This window comes from Myotis nattereri (genome assembly GCF_964212035.1).
Source record: "Myotis nattereri genome assembly, chromosome: 12".
Taxonomy (NCBI): Eukaryota; Metazoa; Chordata; class Mammalia; order Chiroptera; family Vespertilionidae; genus Myotis; species Myotis nattereri.
In genome coordinates this window covers 26,929,500-26,949,674 of record NC_138087.1, presented here as the reverse complement: position 1 = coordinate 26,949,674, position 20,175 = coordinate 26,929,500, and the positions used below count along the sequence as shown (strand labels likewise).

Genomic DNA, 20,175 nt, shown 5'->3' with positions numbered 1-20,175 from the left:
AGGGGTGGGGGTGGGGGGAGGAGGAAGAGGGCTAACAATTCAATCCTGCTTTGCAATGAATATTGATTTTAAAAAACTCCACCGCACCAATCAGAGCGAGATAATACTTCCCTCACTTAAAACTGCACTTTTAAACGAGAATATATACAACAAAACTGTGCATATTCATCTTAAAATGTAGAAAAGAAGGCTGCAAAAGGAGAGAATGGACTACAAGGTACAAATGAAGTCTCATCTGTACAGTAACTTTTTCCAAAATTGGGGGAGGGGAAAGTAGGAAGTTGAAACAGGAAAAATGCTACATTTCAGTTTGGACTCATAACGTTATCCATTGATTCCCTCCATAAAAGTATTATACCTATACTAAAATTGCGAAAGCTAAAAAAAATTTACATATTTGCATGAGGTTTGGAAATCCAGTACTATATAGCTCAGCCTGGAAAGCAGAATAACATTTAGGTAAAACAATTACAGAACATAAGCAGGGAAAAATATCCGTGTCCGAGGTGGAAGAGGAAGCCAGGGACGGACAAGACAAGTAAATAAAACCCATCATTTCAAAGCCACATACCATCGCACTGTATTGCATTAAACAAGAGATCTTGAATCTGTGACAGAGCCCTGGGCCGCTGGCTTCATGTGTCTCAGGTACAGTTTTGTGGATTTTCTCAAGGGTTGTTTTGGTGTCGCTTTTTGTGTTTGGTTAAAAAAAAAAAAAGGCAATCCAGGAGTAGTCTTTTATTATTACTTTTTTAAAAATTACTGTTTCTGTAATGCCACCATTCTTGACCCCAGAAGAAAAGGCGGTAAAAGTCAACTCTTAAACGCAGGCAGTCCCTCCGTCTGGATATCCAGTTTTCTTTCCTCTCGCTTGCTGCAGACTGTTTCTCCTGGTGGACTTGAAACCCGTCCAGAGTGTGCGTGTGCTTGTGTGAGTGTGTGCATGTGTGTGTGTGCGCGCGCGCGCGTCGCGGGGTTTCATTGTTGTGTGGGGAAGCCTGTGCTAAGGGGCGGGGGCCGCCTCTCCACCCGCGCTCCGGGCGCCGGGCAGTGGCCACCGGCGCGCCCGCGGGGCTGCGCGCTCGCCCTTCCCCGCCTTCGGATTGGCCCGGTGCGCGCGGGGCAGCCCCGGAACCGCCGCCGCGCGCGCCCCGGTCCGCGCTCAGCCCGCCGCCGCCTCCCCCGCGTCTTCTGTTTCTCCCGCTCGCCGCCCGCGCGGCCCCGCCCCGCCCCGCTCCGGCCCGGGCGCGGGAAGCGCGGCTCTTCGCTTCCGCCTGGCGGCGGGAAGGAAACCGAAAGGAGGAGCCGGGGGCGGGCGCGGCGCTGCATATTCATCAGGGCGCCCGCGGCGGCGGAGGCGGGAGCGGCCCGAGTGGGTGTGGCGGCCGGCGCGGCGCGGCGCCCCCGCGAGTGGCGGGGCTGGGCTTTGTGCCGCCGGGTGGGGCCGGAGCGCGCGCGGGCGGGCGCGGGCCCCCTTTGTGCTCCGGGGCGTGGGGAGAGGGGAGCGGCGCCCCCCGGCCGCGCACGACTCTGGGCGAAAGAATAGCGTGACTTCAGAACTGCTGTGGCTGCCCTGCTTCCCGCCACGTTGCTCGGTCAACTTTGCAAGGCCGCGATCGTTCCCGCGTGGAAGGACTTCTACAGTGTCCCACTGCCTGGCCTGGCCATGAAGGCAAAACTGCCCGGGAGAGAGCACCTTTCATTTCCATTTATGTGCACTAATGGGAACGTCAGTAATTTAAGGGAAGGGGGGAGAAATAACCAGCACCAAAGAGACATACAACCTTCGGGTCCCCAGAAGTAAACACTCTAGGTGAGATTTGATAGTGAGTTAATGCTCATAAATAAAGCAGGTTTGATTAGTATTTGTAAAAGTTTTATACATGTACTTTTCTGTTCAGTTTTCAAATGATTTATTTTTATGTTAAGCATCTGTAGTGCGGTAAAATAATGCCTGTTATCACTACGTTGTGATACAATTCTGATTTTAAATTGAAATATTAAAAGTAAAAATATAACAGGAGCCTTAAATTTACTTAGTACTAACCCATATGGGTTTGGAAAATATTTTATTACAAAGATCCCGACTGTTATATAATTGCACAACAGACAACAATAGCTTCAAATATCCGCTAAAAACCCTGTTCAATTATGTGATTACCAGTGGGAGTGGAATAACTCCCGATGAATTGTTCTTATCACTCTACTCAATGTGAGCATGTCAGTATTTTAATCCCCATCGTGTTTACCTTAAAGTCCAAAAGAATTTAAACAACATCGTTCAGGGTCTTAGTTCCTACAATGCATATTTTAAACAAAAAAAGACATTTGTACACATATGTAATACCCTTTGTAATACTTTAAGCAATAAAAAAAAATAAAAAAATAAAAATAAAAAAAGACATTTGTGGCCTTATAACAAAAAAAAATAAAAATGGTTTTTCTTCTCCAGCACACATATAATACACATCATAGAGATGTTTTGCTGTATGTGAATAATATATTTTCTATAATAATAAGTACAAAACTAAAAACTGGATTGATCCAATTTGACTTTAGAAAATGCCAAATTTAAAACTAGGTTATTAAAGTGAAGGTCTAGCAGATCCCAATTTCTCCTCTAAAAAAACAAAAGCAAAAACCTAAAAGTATATATCTACACTTGTAAGTATAGCTTTGGGAATGGAGATGAAAGATGGGGATACACACACACACATATATGTATACATATATGTTTGCAGGTATCACCACACTCAGCTATAACTTCCAAAGGAAAAATAAATTTTAACATTTACCTTGTTCCAAGTTAGTTATTTTTAACCACTCAGCTAGTGTAACTATAATTCAGTCTACCCAGGCAATCAATTCAAATGGGTAACAAACAGGTCTGTTTCCATTATAGAGTTTCCTACTAGTACTTTCATGGTTAAATAATCACATTTTAGCACTAAGGAAACAAAAATAAAATTGTAAAATTTAAAAATATTATTTAGGTTGGGGAAGACAGTGTTTAAACGGACAGTATTATCCAATTCTAAAACTTCTTTAAGTATGCCTCAGAAAGTCTTCTCTCTTGTAATTATCTGAAGTCCATAGCAGAGTTAACAATTCTTCCCAACATCTAGTTCATGCAAAGGAGAAATGGCATTACAGAGAGAATCCAGTTTTGTTTAGGAAAGATTCCAAACACAAAATGGGAAAAGCAATAGGAAAGGGGAAGGGAAAGGATTTTCTGTGCTTCTAGTGATGACTTGGATGAATCTAGATTTGGTGTCACCTGTCAGAGGATTTCTTCCTAAGCATATTATTTGGTAATAGAATGTACCATTGCATGTCATCCTCAGCCTTTCATAGATTTTTTTTATTTGCATGTCATTTGTTTCTTTTGACATGTGAAGCTTACAAGAATATTGATTCCTATACAACCTCTCTTCTGTCTGTCAAAAATGTACATATATCATAATTAAATGATACCCAAGGTTTATGAAATAAGGAGGCTAATTTTCAATCATGTCTTATAGAAACTGGTCTCACTAATTAGTGGTCACCCCAAAGGGTTACTGCTCCTAAATCTTTTAATTGGCTAATGACCCTGGTCTTCTAATCTACATCACTTGAATTACTGGTTTTCATATTTTTTTCCTGAAAATAAAAATGTAGAAATTAGGAAATGTTTTAAAATAGATGCTTTTTCAAAATTAAAATTATCTTAGTTAAAAGCCTTTCCTAGAACGTATTAAGGTCCAATACTTTTGTATAAGAATCTTTTTAGAAATTATAACTAATCCTTCAATCATTTAAAATAAGGACTGTCCAACATACTTAAGCATTTGGGCCCTCTGACACACCAAATAAAGTGATTCTGGTAGAAAAGCTAATTTACTTATCTATTTATTTATTTGCTTTCAGTTGCAGGCACAATTCATTCCTTAGAACTTACTAGAAGATCCTCAAGTACATTGACAGTTTAGATATTTCTGGTTCTTCTTAAAGCCAATTAACTGGTAATGCAGTTTCTGTATGTTTTCCTCAAATTAAGAATTTTTTAAAATGTACTAGCAACATCTGCATGTGTTTATCTTTGAGAATAATCACTATATAATTATTTCTAAAAGGCATGCATTGTAACAACGCTTTATGTCATAATTGAAGTAATTCCTCTACCCCATCTAAACCAGTAATTTTCAGTCATTACCCCAAAGGTGTTTATTTTATCTTATTTCTCTATTTCTCAAAAATACAGGAAGTACATTTTATTTATATTATTTTTTATTATCAGAGTACACACTAATTTATTAGATTATTATATTTAGTCCACTGTGCCAGCTTTTGTGCAAAGTCAATGTATATAATAAAGACTTGACAGTAAATAAAACATACACCGTCTTTTAAAACAATTGGAAAACTATTTTTTAGAATTTAAAAAATACGTAATGTATAAACCTGTGTAAACATTCCTATTTCATATCGCCTCAGGGAAATAGTTTTAATTATTTCTTAATAATTTAAACATATTTAGAGAGGCTTACATTAGAACATTTATCAAAGGCCAACTTTTGGCATTTTGTTGAAGTTCAAGATGTGAGAGCTGTCCCCGTACAGCTTTTATTGAGGAGAGGAGAGCGCACACTTAGTCCATTGTGCAAGAGGAAAACCCAAGTATAAGAATAGCCTCTGGTAACCATTTTCGTTTCTCATTGGTTCTGGCAGTCTTGAGCTATAATCCTGTTATGCCTCTTCTTTAGATATTGATTGTAAAAACAAACACAGTGTCTTTCCCACAAAACACTTGCTTATCATACAGAATTTTATCTGTAGAAAAGACTTCAAGAGATTACCGGATAGGCCCTTGCAATAGAATCGAAACTCCACACTACCCAGGACAGGCATTTTCTAGCCATTGAGAGTATGGGTACAAAAATAAATATACACACACAGTGTTCCTTCTTTCACTAGCTGCATGCTGCACCTGTGCACACATATATCTGGTGACATCTGCTAATATAATAAATCTCAAGTGGTTTGTGGTGTCATCAAAAACCTGAGATGGTGGTATGGCTCACAGCCTCGCCAACCCCAGGCTTTGGTCTTGTTAAATTTCACAGGCTAAATAGAGACAGACGCAGACTCATTCTGTTCATGAACCAGAGGTTTTCAAGAGCAGGTTAAAGTGGTTTACAAAAAAAAAAAAAAAGTCTCTAGTGATGACTCAATGTGTGAAAAATCTTAGTCTCTGATGAATGGTGATAAATCAAAGATATCTCTCAGCTTTGAAAAAATCATTTTTATCTTGATATGACTTCTCAATTTGAAAACTTGACCTTTCTTAGCCTAGTTATGTTTTTAAGACTCATTTTAAAAAAAAATCTAGGAGCAATTCAATCTTCATACCTTGCTTACTCGTACTTTTATATAACTTTAGAATGTCAGCTATCAAAATGACAATAAAAATAAAACAATAGAGTTAAATGAATTTCAGCTATAATGATTAAGTTGAGCAAAGAGTAAGCAAATGTATTCTCAAAAAAAATTTAGGCTATTTTATGCCATATGTAAGGTTTCTAAAACAACAGAATCACTAAGGTATTTTTTAAACCATTTTCAAAAAACAGAAGCATCTGGCAATCCTGAAATCAGTGAGGCTACAGGATGCAAAAAAGCGCTAGACAGTCTACTGATCCTTCAGTAAAATCCTGGCAAAGGATCATCCTGCCTTTTGCTCAGTGGGCCATTTTCAACAAGAAAGTGAATGGCAAGCCCACTGCATCCACATCCTGTGGTCTCCTTAGCATCAAAGATTCTCTGGCCCAGCCAGTGTGGCTCCATTGGCTGAGCGTAGTCCCGTGCACCCAGAAGTAGCAGTTGGATTTCTAGTCAGGGCACATGCCTACCCAACAGAGAGCGACGTGCAGGAGGCAGCTGATCAATGTTTCTCTCTCGTGGATGTTTCTATCTCCCTCTCCCTTCCTCTCTCTGAAATCAATAAAAACATATTAAAAAAAAAAAAAGATTCTACTGGGCCAATCTAGAACGTGATGACACCATTTCAAGTTGCCTACTACTAAAGAAGATCAATAAAGAAGTTGTCTTTATTCCATAACTAAGAAAGCCTTCATACAGCTCAGGGAGTAGAGAAAGAAAGCGATCCTTGTACAATCATCATCGCATGCTTAGCATGAGCCCTGTAGGTGCTACACTGCGAGGGTGGATAGATACATTTTTTGAGGATTTCTGTGTTTTTGACACAAAGGCTTTCAATTCCTTTATGATCATATTCTCCTCTATGTATTTTTAGACAAGCATAAGCTTCCCATGGGGTGTCTCGAAAACCTTCGAGTAAACACACTAAATAACAACCTCTGGTTTTCTGCCCACTTTATGGGCAGCTGATGCAAGTTTGTAGAACAAAAACAGTATTGATAGAAACCAAAGAAAAGTAGGGACAATAAGTAAGGTGCCCTCCCCACCCTACTCCACCCTCTCAAAACAAAATAAAACCCTATAATATATTCAGAAGCCAAACTAACAAAGTTGGGAAACTTTTTATATTCTTCATGACATGGGAAGTATTTTTATAAACGACAGGGGAAACAGGGAGGAGCAGTGCTAGGTGGGAAATTTTAGGCACCTAGGGTTTACCCAGGCTGCAACTAGTACAGCCTTCTCTCAGTAACCTATTGTTTAAGAATGGTTGACAAACAAATATAGAAGTCAGGTTAGAAATATAAGTTTCTTCAAGAACATACGTAATATCACTATCTCATTTTCTCTTCATATCTGGCGCCATCCTGAGCTGCCCTCCATTATTTCTTTTACCATTACATTAAAAAAAATTTTTTTATACAAAAGTAGAGACACTTTAAATGAACAGTTAACAAAAGACAAATGTCCACCTACAGTCCCATTACCTAAAATTTGCATATATACCAATCCAATTTGCATCTATGCACATATACTATTTGCATAGTTATATTTATTAAATACATTTTTATTGATTTCAGAGAGGAAGGGAGAGTGGGAGAGATAGAAACATCAATGATGAGAGAGAATCGTTGATTTGGTTGCCTCTGGCATGCACCCCACAGGGGATTGGGCCCACAACCCAGGCATGTGTCCTGACTGGGAATCGAGTCGTGACCAACTAATTCATAGGTCAACACTCAACCATGGAGCCATGCTGGCCTGACTGCATAGTTATATTTTGAGGTGACCACATCTCTGTTTTACCTTCTCCTATTTTTCATGTTGGATTAACTGTCAACATTTAAAATTTAGGATATTTTACTAAAAACCGAGAAACCCTGCTTCTGTGGAAAAGTGGAGGGTGAGACACTTTTGAACAAGTGCTGTGTACAGGAGCAACCAGTCGGAGCAGAGTGGCTGCTGCCCCCTTGGTCTCCACAGTTCCCATCGCTCTCCGTTACTCTAAACCAGTGATGGCGAACCTTTTGAGCTCGGCGTGTCAGCATTTTGAAAAACCCTAACTTAACTCTGGTGCCGTGTCACATAGAGAAATGTTTTGATATTTGCCACCATAGTAAAACAAAGACTTATATTTTTGATATTTATTTTATATATTTAAATGCCATTTAACAAAGAAAAGTCAACCAAAAAAATGAGTTCGCGTGTCACCTCTGCTACGCGTGTCATAGGTTCGCCATCACTGATCTAGGCTTAGTCTCATTTAGGCCACTGCCTTGCTCCCTATATCCATGAGTTTACAACGCTTGATGTATTCCAAATGCTCTTCTAATAGATGAAAAATAAAAACCAGTTCAAAGAGGTAAAGTGACTTGATTAAGGTGAGAGAGCTAGTTAGTAGCAGTGCCAGCATTCTACAAGAGGCCCCCTGATTGGAAACAAGTGCTCTTTATATTAATGATGATTTCAGAGCCTGTGGGAAACTGGGTTCTGGGGGCCAGCGTGACAGCCTCAGCAGAACTACCATGACCACAAGTTCCTTTATGGACTGAAATGTCCCAGGTTCGCCATCCACCATCTTTTATTCTCCAGGTCAAGACTAACAGTGGATGCCCATAAGCCAGACACCTGAACCCCCATAAATCCTGGCCCTGTTCACAGCGACTCTTCCTCTTTCTCTCACTGAAAACAGAATACCAGAATGCGAGTGTGGGAAGATGATCACTTTATGGAGATAACATCAAATCCGCTCTAGTAGATAAAGGAGCTACCTAAATAAAAAGTTAAATGCTTTATAATATTCCCATCAGACATATCTTCTAGAGGTGTGGTGACATGCCAAATACCCTAGCAGACAACCACTATCCTAGAAAATGTAAAACTCCCATATCTGTACAGAGACTATATTTCCTGAACGTTAAATCAGGATGCATAGTGCAACTAAGAACTTCTGTTTTTAATGAATTTAAGATTTTGGAAAGTTTTATAAAAGTTAAAAAAATAAGTCATTGTTAGCTATTATTAAACAAATGGGCTTTATAAAAAAGAATAAAAATATCTACTGTCTAAGAAAGCCTGACCTCTATATCCATGTGGGCAATTCTTAGGATTTGTTCAGAAAGTGGGACTTGCTGACAGTGACGGCCACGTAGTCCGTGCCATTAAGCGTCCTATACAGTTTGCACGTGCTTGTAGCTTTGCTCTTCAGACAAACACCCACCCTCTGGGTCCTAGTCCCAAGTGGAGGAGGACCTGAGAACACACATACAACATCACAGAGTCGACACAGTAAATAATTGAGAAGCTCATACATTATGTAGGGGTTGAGTCTACAGTTACTCTCCTGGCATGCATGGAAGTGGTCCATGTCCATCAGGCTCTGGGCTCATTCACAGAAGGTCTGAATGGCCCTTATTCTGGCCAAAGCACCATCTTAGTTGAGCAGTGTGGGCACTTTATTCCATATTTAGGAGGCCAGACCCTCTGTGCTGGATAGGCTCCTTCCTGAGCATTTTTACAAAATTGATCTTTACTGTGGAAAGTATTAGAGAAGAGCATTTCAGATGGCCACCCACCAGCTGGATCTTCTTTACTCTGACCCTTGCTTGCACCTCAGTTAAGCAAGGCCTCCCTGGGGCAGTAAGTAGGTTCTCCAACCTTAGACTAGGATGAGTGTCATAACAAGAGATAATAATTACCAGGTACTGAGGTCTAACTATGGCTCTGCTATGTGCTCAGTATATCTCGTATATCATCTCAGCCCTTTCAAAGATGAGGAGCCTGAGGCTCAGAGAGATTAGGTTACCAGCAGAAGGTCACAGAGCTCCTCATCGAGACCTTATTTGCTAATTCCAAAGCCCATGGCCGAAGCAGACCTGTACCTGCAGCAAAGAGTTAGTAATGCTGTAACCACCTAGATGAGTGTGCCCCTTCACAGGAGTTGCCTGGGAGGTTTTTCAAATATTCCTTAAAGCATTTTTATCACTCTTGTTTTGAAATTTCCTTTAGAACCCCAGGCACATTCTTTTAAACATTATCAATGGGATAGATCTTTCTCCTTTGAATGTGGATTTGAGTTTTGGATATGACCATGATTCATTCAATACCCCGTGGTGATTAAAGAACTTATCAAGCTGGGTAAACCAGTTTGGGTCAAAAGCAAGGTATGACAGAATATAACCGGATTGTTTTCATTCTCTAGTATGTTCTAAGGTAATAGAATAGAGACTTTAACATTTTTTATTTATTGGTTTTAGAGAGAAAGAGGAAGGGGAGGGGGGAGAGAGAGAGAGAGAGAGAGAGAGAGAGAGAGAGAGAGAGAGAGAGAAAGAGAAAGAGAGAGATCTGTTGTTTGACTTTTGCATTCAGTGGTTGATTCTTGTATGTGCCCTGACCCGGGCTCAAACCTTCAACCTGGGTGTATTGGGATGACGCTCTAACCAGCCAAGCTGCTGGGCCAGAGCCTGGAATAGAGACTGTAGACTTGGACTCAGAGGCACCAGGATTTGGGGTTCAATTCCTGACTTAGCACCAAAATGCTATGTGACTCAGCATGGCACGGAAATAATTCTGAGCCATGGTTTCCTTACCTTCAAAAAGAGCGTAAGGAAAAAAATGCCTGCGTCAGTGTTGTTTGGGGGTCAGAAATATCATACATCAAAACATGTAGGAATGTGTCTGAAACGTAGACCTTTCTCAATAAATAAATATTTCTCCTGAATCTGTCGGATTATTTGTCTCTGTCCTTGTCCTTCAAATGTGGTGAGAGATGACAAACAGGAGTTAATGTTGTCTGTGACAATGACCAGAGGCCGGGGCCTCTCTGAGTGCCACTGGGCCTAGCATGTAGCACTTATTTCCCATTCTAGTTAAAAAACCCAGAGGATTGTTCCTCATTCCCTGATGCTAAGCAAGATGGATTTAAAGGAGACTGCAGTACAGTTTGAAATGTTAGGAAGGTAGTTTAGATCCCAAGTTTATTTCCTACCTCTCTAGAAAGGTAGGAAATACAAGAGCATCTTAAGCAAGTGTCTCTTCCCAAACATTTAAGGAACACCTGCCCTGTGGCAGGTCCTGGCTCAAGGTAAGACAAGAGACCCTGCTCCTGTTCTCAGTAATAGTTCCAAAGGGCTGGCTGATGACAGGCATGGAATGATGCTACCCAAATAATAAGAACTGAAAACACCTCAGAACCCATAGACACAAAGAGTGTCATTCATCTACTGAATAAGATAGAACTCTTCAGGCAACTAATGAGCGCTTGTTATGTCCAGGAAATATACAGTGTGAACAAAACAATATTCTAGCATAGAGGCCAGAGACCTGGAATGGGGAGGGAGGAGCAGAGAATATAGGGAGAGCTAACAGAGAAATGTAGAGTTTGTTCTGAGTTCATATGCCCACTAGGCTTCTCTGTGAGGTCATAAGGGTGATCTGAGAATTCTAGAAACCTTGCAGCAAGATGTTTATCAAAAGAAGGAAAAGAAGAGTATGCGAAAAGTTTTGCAACATACAGTGCATCAGGGACATCTATCAGGGACAAGGGACAGAGACAGCCTCCAAGGATAGTTTTAGGGCTTTGGTGACTGATCTAAAACCACTCTGCTCTCTCCTTTGCAGCAGCCTGCAAGCCTGAATGCAGGAAGTGATGTTTTCCCTTTCAAGCTGACTTATGTTCCTTTTCATGTTATAACACTTATTATATATCTTAACTCATTTATCTTCTTAACCATCCTATAATACAGGGACAATATTGTTTCCATTTTACAGATGGGAAAACTAGGGTTCAGAGAGGGTAAATAACTTCCTCAAGGTCAATAACTCCCATGTATCAGAGGCAGGATTTGAACCTACGCAGTGTGGTTCTAGAGACCCTTGGCTGCTAATCACCAATTTTATGCAAACATATTCTTCTCCCCCATCTGTCCCAAACCTAGAGTGACTTTGCCCAACCTTGAAATCTCTGCTCCTTTCTGTAGGGCTCATTCTAAGCCCCAAAACTCCCTAACAAGGAGCCATAATTGTGGGCAAGCTTGTCACCACTATAGAGTGACACTAAAGGCCAATCAGGACGTAGTCACTGAGCAGAAAAGACTTGGCTTATATCTTTGGGTCCCTAGAGAATGAAACCTAAGTGACTTCCCCCATCTCTCTTCCTGTGCTTTAAAAAAATAAATTGTTGTCCATTCATGCAATGGAATACAGTGGGGCCTTGACTTACGAGTGTCCCAACTAATGAGTTTTTCTAGCTACGAGCCGTCTCTCGGCCGATTTTTTGCTTTGAGTTGCGAGCTAAAATTCGGGTTACGAGCCAGCTTCAGATGCCCCACCGCTAGTTGGCACAGCAAACGTCACAGTGAACGCCACATCAGCCCAGCATCACGTGTCTCACTCGTTCACTTTTTGATTTGACATATGAGTAATTTGAGTTATGAGCTCCGTCACGGAACAAATTAAACTTGTAAGTCAAGGCCCCACTGTATTACATAGCAGTAAAAAGAATAAACTTCTCTATATCATGCATGTAGAAAAGTGCACATCATTAGAATGTAGCTACATGAACTATCTATGTCACTACCATCATATTAAAAAATGGAAAATTACTGGCAATCCAGAAACCACATGCTACTCTCCGCCAATTACTACACCCATAATCCTCCCCAAAGATAACCACTATCCTGATTTTTAACCATAGAAACGTATAGTGTCTGTTTTTGAACTTTATATAAAGGAAAGCATGACATTTGTTCTTTTATGTCTGAACTGTTTTGTCCAACATTCCATTGAGTTCCTGCTGCTGCAGATAAAGTTTCATGGTATGTTGTTTCGTTGTTGTTTCTTTCCACTTTGCAGTATGGAATTCTATTGTGCACGTACGAAAAATCTACTGTATACCTGACAACCACTGGGTTGTTTCCAGTTTGAAGCCAATATAAATAATGGAGACATGAGCATTTTTCTACATTTTTCTGTTGTACATATGTATGCATTCTCTTGGGCATAAGCTAGGAGTAGAATTTCTGGATTATGAAGTAGGCTATAATAAATGTTAGTAGATAATGCCAAATAGAATTCCAAACCGAGTATACTGATTTATATTCCCGCCAGCAGTGTATGAGACTTCTGGTTGATTCACATCTTCAATAGCACTTTATATACTTGGTCTTTTTCTTTTTAATAACTGCAGTATAGTAATATCTCAATTGTGGTTTTCACTTGCATTTTCCATATGACTAATTACGTTTCATCTATATCCTGGCAATTTGGATATCCTTTTTCGTGAACTATCTGTTCATATAGTTTGCCCATTTGTTTAGTTGGGCTCTCCTGGGTTTGTTTGTTTGTCTAATTGATTTGTAGGAGTTCTTTATACATTGTGAACATGAGATCTTTCTTAGTTCTATCCCTTGCAGATTTCTCTTCCCGCTTTGTGGCTTGCAATGCCACTCACTTAATGTTGCAGTGTTTTTTGTGCGTGTGTTTTTTTTTAAACACACACTTATTAAGGAACAAATGCCATACAATAAACTGAACATATTTAAAGTGTGCAATTTGATAAGTTTTAACGTATGTGTACACTTGTGAAACTGTCACTACAATCAAGACAGGAAGTATTTTAATCACCTCCAAAAGGTTTTCTGTGCCACTGGGGTAACCCTCTCCCCTGCTTCCCCGCCCTCCCCACTTCCAATCCCCTCTGCTTCCCCTCCCTCATTCCTCCTCCCTTATAACTACTGCTTTGCTTTCTGTCATTGTGATTTGGTTTGCATAGTCTATCTAGAATGTCATGTAAATGGAATCGCACAGCATGTACTCTTTTTTTTGTTTGGGTTCTTGCATTCATATTTTTGTGACTATCAATAGTTCATTTGCTTTTATTACTGCGTAGTATTCCATTGTATAGTAACTTATCCATCACTTGTTGATAGGCAATTAATTGTTTCTAGTTTGGGGCTATTATGAGTAAAGATTTATGAATATTTGTGTGCAAGCCTTTGTACAGACATAAGCTTTCAGTTCTCTCCATTAAATACCTAGGAATGTTGAATCTCAGAGGGAAGGGGGGGGGAAGGGTGGGAGGGCAGGAAGAGATCACACAAAGAACTTGTATGCAAATATGCACCACCCATGGACACAGACAATAGGGTGGTGAAGGCCTGGGGTAGAGAGTGGAGGTGGGCTAGAAAAAGTCAATGGGGGAAATAGAGGGAACATATGTAATATAATAAAGATTTCTTTAAAAATAAAATAAATAAATACATAGGAATGGAATTTCTGGGCATATGTTAGGTATCTTTTGAAAAGTTAGGTATCTCCTTTTAAGGAACTGTCAATTGTTATCCAAAGTGACTGTACCATTTTACAATTCTATCAGCAGTATATGAGAGTTCCAGTTCCTCCACATCCTCATAACTCAGTATAATCAAGTCTTTTCTTTTTACCTATTCTTAAGGTAGCTGGTGCATTCCATTATCATTTTAACATTTTTTTTTTTTTTGCCTAATGACTCATGGTGTCAGCATTCTTTTATGTGTGTATTTGCCATTCTTATATCTTCTTTAGTAAAGTTAAAGTGTCTATTTAAATCTTTTGCCAATAGAGCTTTTTTGTATATTGTAGCTATAACTCCTTTATCAAATATTTTCTCCCAGACTGTCACATTTCTTTTCATTCTCTTAACCATGTCTTTTGTAGAGTAGAATTTTTAAATGTTGATGAAGTCAAAGTTATGGATCATGCTTTTGGTTGAATATTTAATTTTGCCTCGCCCAGCTGGTGTGGCTCAGTGGTTGAGTGCCAACCTATGAACCAGGAGGTCATGGTTCAATTCTCAGTTAGGGCACATGTTGGGGTTGCAGGCTCAATCCCCAGTAGGGAGTGTGCAGAAGACAGCTGATTAATGATTTTCTTATCACTGATGTTACTCTCTCTCTCTCCCTTTCCCTTCCTCTCTGAAATCAATAAAAATATGTTAAAAATAAAAGAAATTTTGCCTAATCCAACATCACAAAGATTTTTCTCCTATTTCATTTGGAGTTTTTATAGTTATATGGCTTACGTGAGGTTTCTGATCTATTTTGATGTAAATTTTGTGTATAATGTAAAGTATAGATTGGAATTTACTTTTTTCATATGGATATTCAATTGTTGCAGTACCATTTGTAGAAAAGACTGTCTTTTCTCTACTGAGTTGCCTTTATAATGTTGTCCATATATGTATGGGTCTATTTCTGCATTCTCTACTCAATTTCATTGATCATTTTGCCTATATTGATGCCAATAACATACTGTTTTAGTGATTATAGCATTTTAATAACACTTGAAATCAAGGAGTGTTAGTTTTCAAACTTTGTTCTTTTTAATGTTGTCTTGATGAACTCCTCTGTTGTATTGTTGTTTTGATGAAATCTTCTGGTGTTTTGTTTGCTTTTTAACAAGTTTTCTCTAAGAAACCTTGAATCTGATCAGGTAGACACTCTTCCAACTTGGGGCTGGAAATAACACCTGTGGATTTTAGTCCCTTCATTTCTTTGGGCCTAAAAGTCATTTTAACTCAGATCTTTTATAAATTGCATGAACACCGAAGGGAGTAGGGGTGTGGTGGTATTAAGCCAAACAGCCATCAGTTATTATGGTCATTGACAGCCAACTGAAAACCTGACTTTTTTGGAAAGATTGGCCTTTTTGGGGTTGGGAGGCCCAGATGGAAATTGGAAGGGAAGGGGGCCTTTAAGGTATAGTAATTCTTGCAAGTTATTAGCTATTGTGCTGGCTGTTTTGCATCTTATTTTATCCAAGATCATTGTAATTTCCATTCTAGGAGTATGGTCTAGAGCAGGGCCTGCAAACCTTTTTGGTAAAGGTCCAGAAAATTTGAGGCAGGGCCAACTTCATGGCCATGGACCTGTGCATTAGCATAGCACGAAGTGTTTAGAAAGGTTCTGCACTTGGTTTCATAATGCTCTGCTGTCCCCATGCTGACACTCTTGGTTGTTGTTGTTTTTATAAAAAATAAGAGGCTCTAAAATTTAATTTTAAACTGGATATTTTGTAGCCAATCCATATTTAAGGCTTTGTGGCCAGATAGTCCCTGACACACCAGCTTGGCGTGCCCATATTACACGAAAGCAGTCATAGGCGATATGTGAGCAATGAGCCTAGCTGGGCCTCAATAAAACTTCATGTGTGGACACTGAAATTTGAATGTAATATTATTTTTACATGTCATGAAAGAGACTTCCTTTTTTGTTTTTTATTGCCTCATTTATACCGTAAAAGCCATTTTTAGCTCCCAAGTCATACAGACACAAGCAGTGGGCTCTATTTGGCCTATGGGTAGTACATTTCTGGCCCTACTCTAGAGGAATTCTTGCACATGTGCAACAGGTGACAGGTACAGGAAGTTCACATCACAACTGTTCCTAGATGCTCCAAGCTAGACACAACCAAAAGTCCCCATAAAGGTAGAAAGGATAAAAACATTGTCATTTATTTAGATATAACATGTGATTGAAAGAAAGTAGCAAGTCATAAAAGAATAAATACAGTATGTTTTTGTGTATGAAATTTTAAAAAATAGGCCTACATATGTGCTAAAACTAAAATTTTAAAAATGGCCCAGCCATCATGGCTCAGTGGTTGAGTGTTGACCTATGAACCAGGAGGTCAAGGTTCAATTCCAGGTCAGGCACATGCCCAGGTTGCTGACTCAATCCCCAGTCAGGGGTGTGCAGGAGGCAGCCAATCAATGATTCTCTCTTATCATTGATGTTTCTATCTTTCTCTCCCTCTCCCTTCCTCTCTAAAATCAATACAAATATATTTAAGATAGACTGGACTAGACTAGACTAGAACAGAACAAGGAAATGATCTTATGAAAAATCAGAATGATGGTTACCACTTGGGAGAAGGAAGTGATGGGGAGGGGACTGCTGAGGTCCTGGCAGTGCTGTATTTCTTGACCTGGGTCTTGCCTACCTTCGTGTTTGCTTTGTGTCTATTTCTTGAACTATACCTTTCATGTATCTACTCTGAAATGTATGTCCATCATTTAAAAATGTTAGTTACTCTTTTTCTCCGCATCCTCGCCAACACTTGTCATTTGTTGATTTGTTGATGATAGCCATTCTGCGGATAAAAAGGAACCCTTGTGCACTGCTGGTGGGAATGCAGACTGGTGCAGCCACTGTGGAGAACAGTATGGAGTTTCCTCAAAAAACTAAAAATTGCCGAAACCGGTTTGGCTCAGTGGATAGAGCGTCGGCCTGCGGACTGAAGGATCCCAGGTTCGATTCTGGTCAAGGGCATGTATCTGGGTTGTGGGCACATCCCCGGTGGGAGATGTGCAGGAGGCAGCTGATCGATGTTTCTCTCTCATCGATGTTTCTAGCTCTCTATCTCTCTCCCTTCCTCTCTGTGAAAAATCAATAAAATATATTTAAAAACAAAACAAAAAAACTAAAAATGGAACTCCCATTTGACCCAGTGATCCCACTTCTAGGAATATATCCCAAGAAACTAGAAACACCAATCAGAAAGGACATATGCACCCCTATGTTCATAGCAGGACAATTCACCATAGCTAAGATTTGGAATCAGCCTAAGTACCCATCAGCAGATGAGTGGATTAAAAAACTATGGTACATCTACACAATGGAATACTATGCGGTGGTAAAACAAACAAACAAACAAAAAAAAAAACAAAAAACAACAACAACAGAAGGAATTCTTACCATTTGCAACAGCATGGATGGAACTGGAGTGCATTATGCTAAGTGAAATAAGCCAGTCAGAGGAAGATAAATAGCACATGATCTCACTCATTTATGGAATATAATGAACAACATAAAATGATGAACAAAAACAGATCCAGAGATAAGAGGAGCATCGATCAGACCATCAAACCTCAGAGGGAGGGTAGGGGAGGGTGGGGGTAAGGGGGAGAGGTCAACCAAAGGACTTGTATGCATGCATATAAGCCTAACCAATGGACACAGACAATAGGGGGGTGAGGACATGAGTAGAGGGGGTTTGGGGGGGTAATGGGGGGATGAGGACACATATGTAATGCCTTAATCAATAAAGAAATTTTTTTAAAAAATGTTAGTTACTAATTCTAACCCTGAGTTGGAATTTGGAGCCTCATTTCAGAGTGAGGTCGGGGGACAGGGAACTGCCTGCCCCGGCCAGGCCACATGTTTCCCACTTCCCGAAGCTCCTTTCACACAATTGTGAAGACCTTTGGCGTCCATCTGGCCCTGGGCCTCACGTTTGCCAAGAAGCGTCTTGGCTTTTATAGCCTTCAAATGTTTTTCCTTTCAGTTTACTTTTGTCTCAGACACAAATACTCTCTGCCAAATTCCCTCAAGGTCAAACCCATGTTATTATGGGTTCCATTGTTGAGAAGCCTTTCTTATTTGCAAATTCCATTTTTCCTAATTTCAAAATATAATTATAAATAATGCAATCACTTTGAGTTGGGCGGTGGATATGTGTACTGCTACTTTCCCTCTAGCCCTCTGCTCCTCGGTGTTTATTCTCTGCTTAGTATTTCTACCTCCTGGTTCTCTATGAGTGGCTGTATGTTGTCATTAGCTGGGCAGGATTAAATGGAAAGGAAAAAAAAACCACATGTATTCATGGACATGATTTTAGGACCTGAGTGTAGGAGGAAACCAACTTCACTCAACCTATCAGCTGTGTGTTCACAGCCAATGTCCCAAACTCTCTGAGTCTTCTTTTCTTTCATTAATAAAAGAAAAGATACCTATGGGAGTCCTTGGGAGAATTAGGTATGTAGAAGGTTGAACAGGAAAACCGTGCCACTGCATGGCTTATCGTACACATGCCATACATTTTAGTTTTCTTCCTCCCTCCCTTCTTCCCCCCACCCCCTTACTGTCTTCTTTCCTTCCTTTATTAGCGTATTCACGATTTTTTTCTGTCTCCCCTCACCCACCATGTTAATCCAGCAATTGCATAATGAGAGAAAAGGGTGGTAAGCAGGTTGGGAACAGGAAAAAGTTAAAGGCAGAAAGCAGATTCTGCTCATGGGCCCGGGGGAAGAGCACCACGCCACCAGAGCCCATTCCCCTTTTTCCGTATTTCCCCTTGAGCGCACGGGCCTGTTTCACACCTAGAAATCCAAGAACCATATCAAGGCTGCTGTCAGAATCCTTAGAGAGCCTGAGAGAATTGCATCATGACTATGGGGATAAAAATTGCTTCTGTGTAAATCACTGAGAACCCTGTGTGCCATACTCCAGCCCTCAGTAAGTGCTGCATATTGCGAGTGTTGTTGTTAATGAGGATTATTATTCTTGCTCAGGACAACAACCCAGTACCTGCAACAGAAGTTGTAAGGCCAGGAGCTGCCTCGGTTTCCAAACCCAAGTTACAAAGGATAGCTATGGAGGCTGTTGTTTAGCTTTCTCGGTCGCCCCCGTCATTTCCCCGAACGCTTCACTCTGCCTTTTCCAGAACAAACAACATTATAATCACTTCTTGTTCACGTCTCTGGCATCCCCATGGCTCTTGCTGCTCTCACTGGTAGTAGCAACACCTCTGAATTTACTACCATCTGCAAATATCATTAGCCATTGTGTATCCCCTCTCCCACACTGCTAATGAAGATGTTAATTAAGACCAGAGCTAACACTGACCCCAGCAGCAATCCACCAGACATTTATCCAACTGGATAAACTTCTGTTAGTCATTACCCACTGCTCATAGACATCACCACCACTCCATTCTCTTCTTCTGCTAATTTGTGAGAGACTGAGGGAATTAGGGGAGCCCAGTATTTAAAAGTTAATGCTCTGATACTTGGGGTTTGGGAAAGGGATTTGGTGGAACATCAGAAGGGCAGTTGTCCCATAGTATGTATAAGTGAAATGAGCCAGCCTCCAAAAGAATTTGGTAATTGCCCGGAGAAGCTTATTGGCTTCGGAGAATTTAGCAGTACATGAAAAGGTGGGAGTGCACCAACACAAATTACAGTTTTCTTTTTTTAAAAAATACGTTTTTATTGATTTTAGAGAGGGAGGGAGAGAGAGAGATGGAAACATCCATTATGAGAGAGAAATCATCGATTGGCTGCCTCCTGCTTGATCCAGGATCGAGCCCACATCCCGGGCATATGCCCTGACCAGGAATCAAGCTGTGACCTCCTGGTTCATAGGTCGATGCTCAACCACGGAGCCACCGCGGCGGGCAAATTATAGTTTGCTTTTCAGCCACTTCTTTTTATAGATGAGCAGACTGAGGTCCAAAAAGGTAAAGAGACTTGTCCAAGGTCACCACCCCCGTTCGTGGTGGGACCTGGACTGGAACTTAGGGCTCTCACTTGCAGAAGCAAGGCTGAGCATGCTGCACAGAGGTCCTGTCCAGACACCTGCACATTAGCATTGGCCACTGAGTCCTAACCACACGGAGGAGCTCAGTACCCAACAAGTTCGTCTCTTGGCCTCCAGTAAACCATCTCCTGTAGTAGCAGCTCTTTACATACTTATTAAAGGAATGAGCATTATTCACCAGTGTGCTGTTCTCTCAACCTATAAATTAGTGGTTCTCAGCCCTGGCTAAACATTAGAATCACCCAAGGGAGCTTTTAAAAAATACCAATGCCCACACCACACCCCCGGAGATTTGAATTTAATTGGATTGAGGAGAGTCTGAGGCCCTGGTAATTTTTTAAAGCTCCCCAGGTGATTCTAACGTGTAGCCAGGGTGGAGAGCCACCTCAGAGGACAGTGT

At 40.5% G+C, this 20,175-nt stretch overlaps 1 protein-coding gene across 5 annotated transcripts in view; it reads right to left on the bottom strand.

Annotated features, from left to right (window-relative positions):
• Nucleotides 1-20,175, bottom strand: part of NFIB (nuclear factor I B) — a 442,962-nt gene that overhangs the window by 230,112 nt on the left and 192,675 nt on the right. The window contains exon 1 of one of the 5 annotated variants that reach the window (XM_081103045.1): nucleotides 572-1,105. The exons of the other annotated variants lie outside the window; for them this stretch is intronic. Within the exon in view, the coding sequence (XP_080959171.1) occupies nucleotides 572-589 (18 nt within the window). The 5' untranslated portion in view covers nucleotides 590-1,105. Of the gene's footprint in view, nucleotides 1-571; nucleotides 1,106-20,175 lie in introns of those variants that run through there. 5 annotated transcript variants of the gene reach the window in all.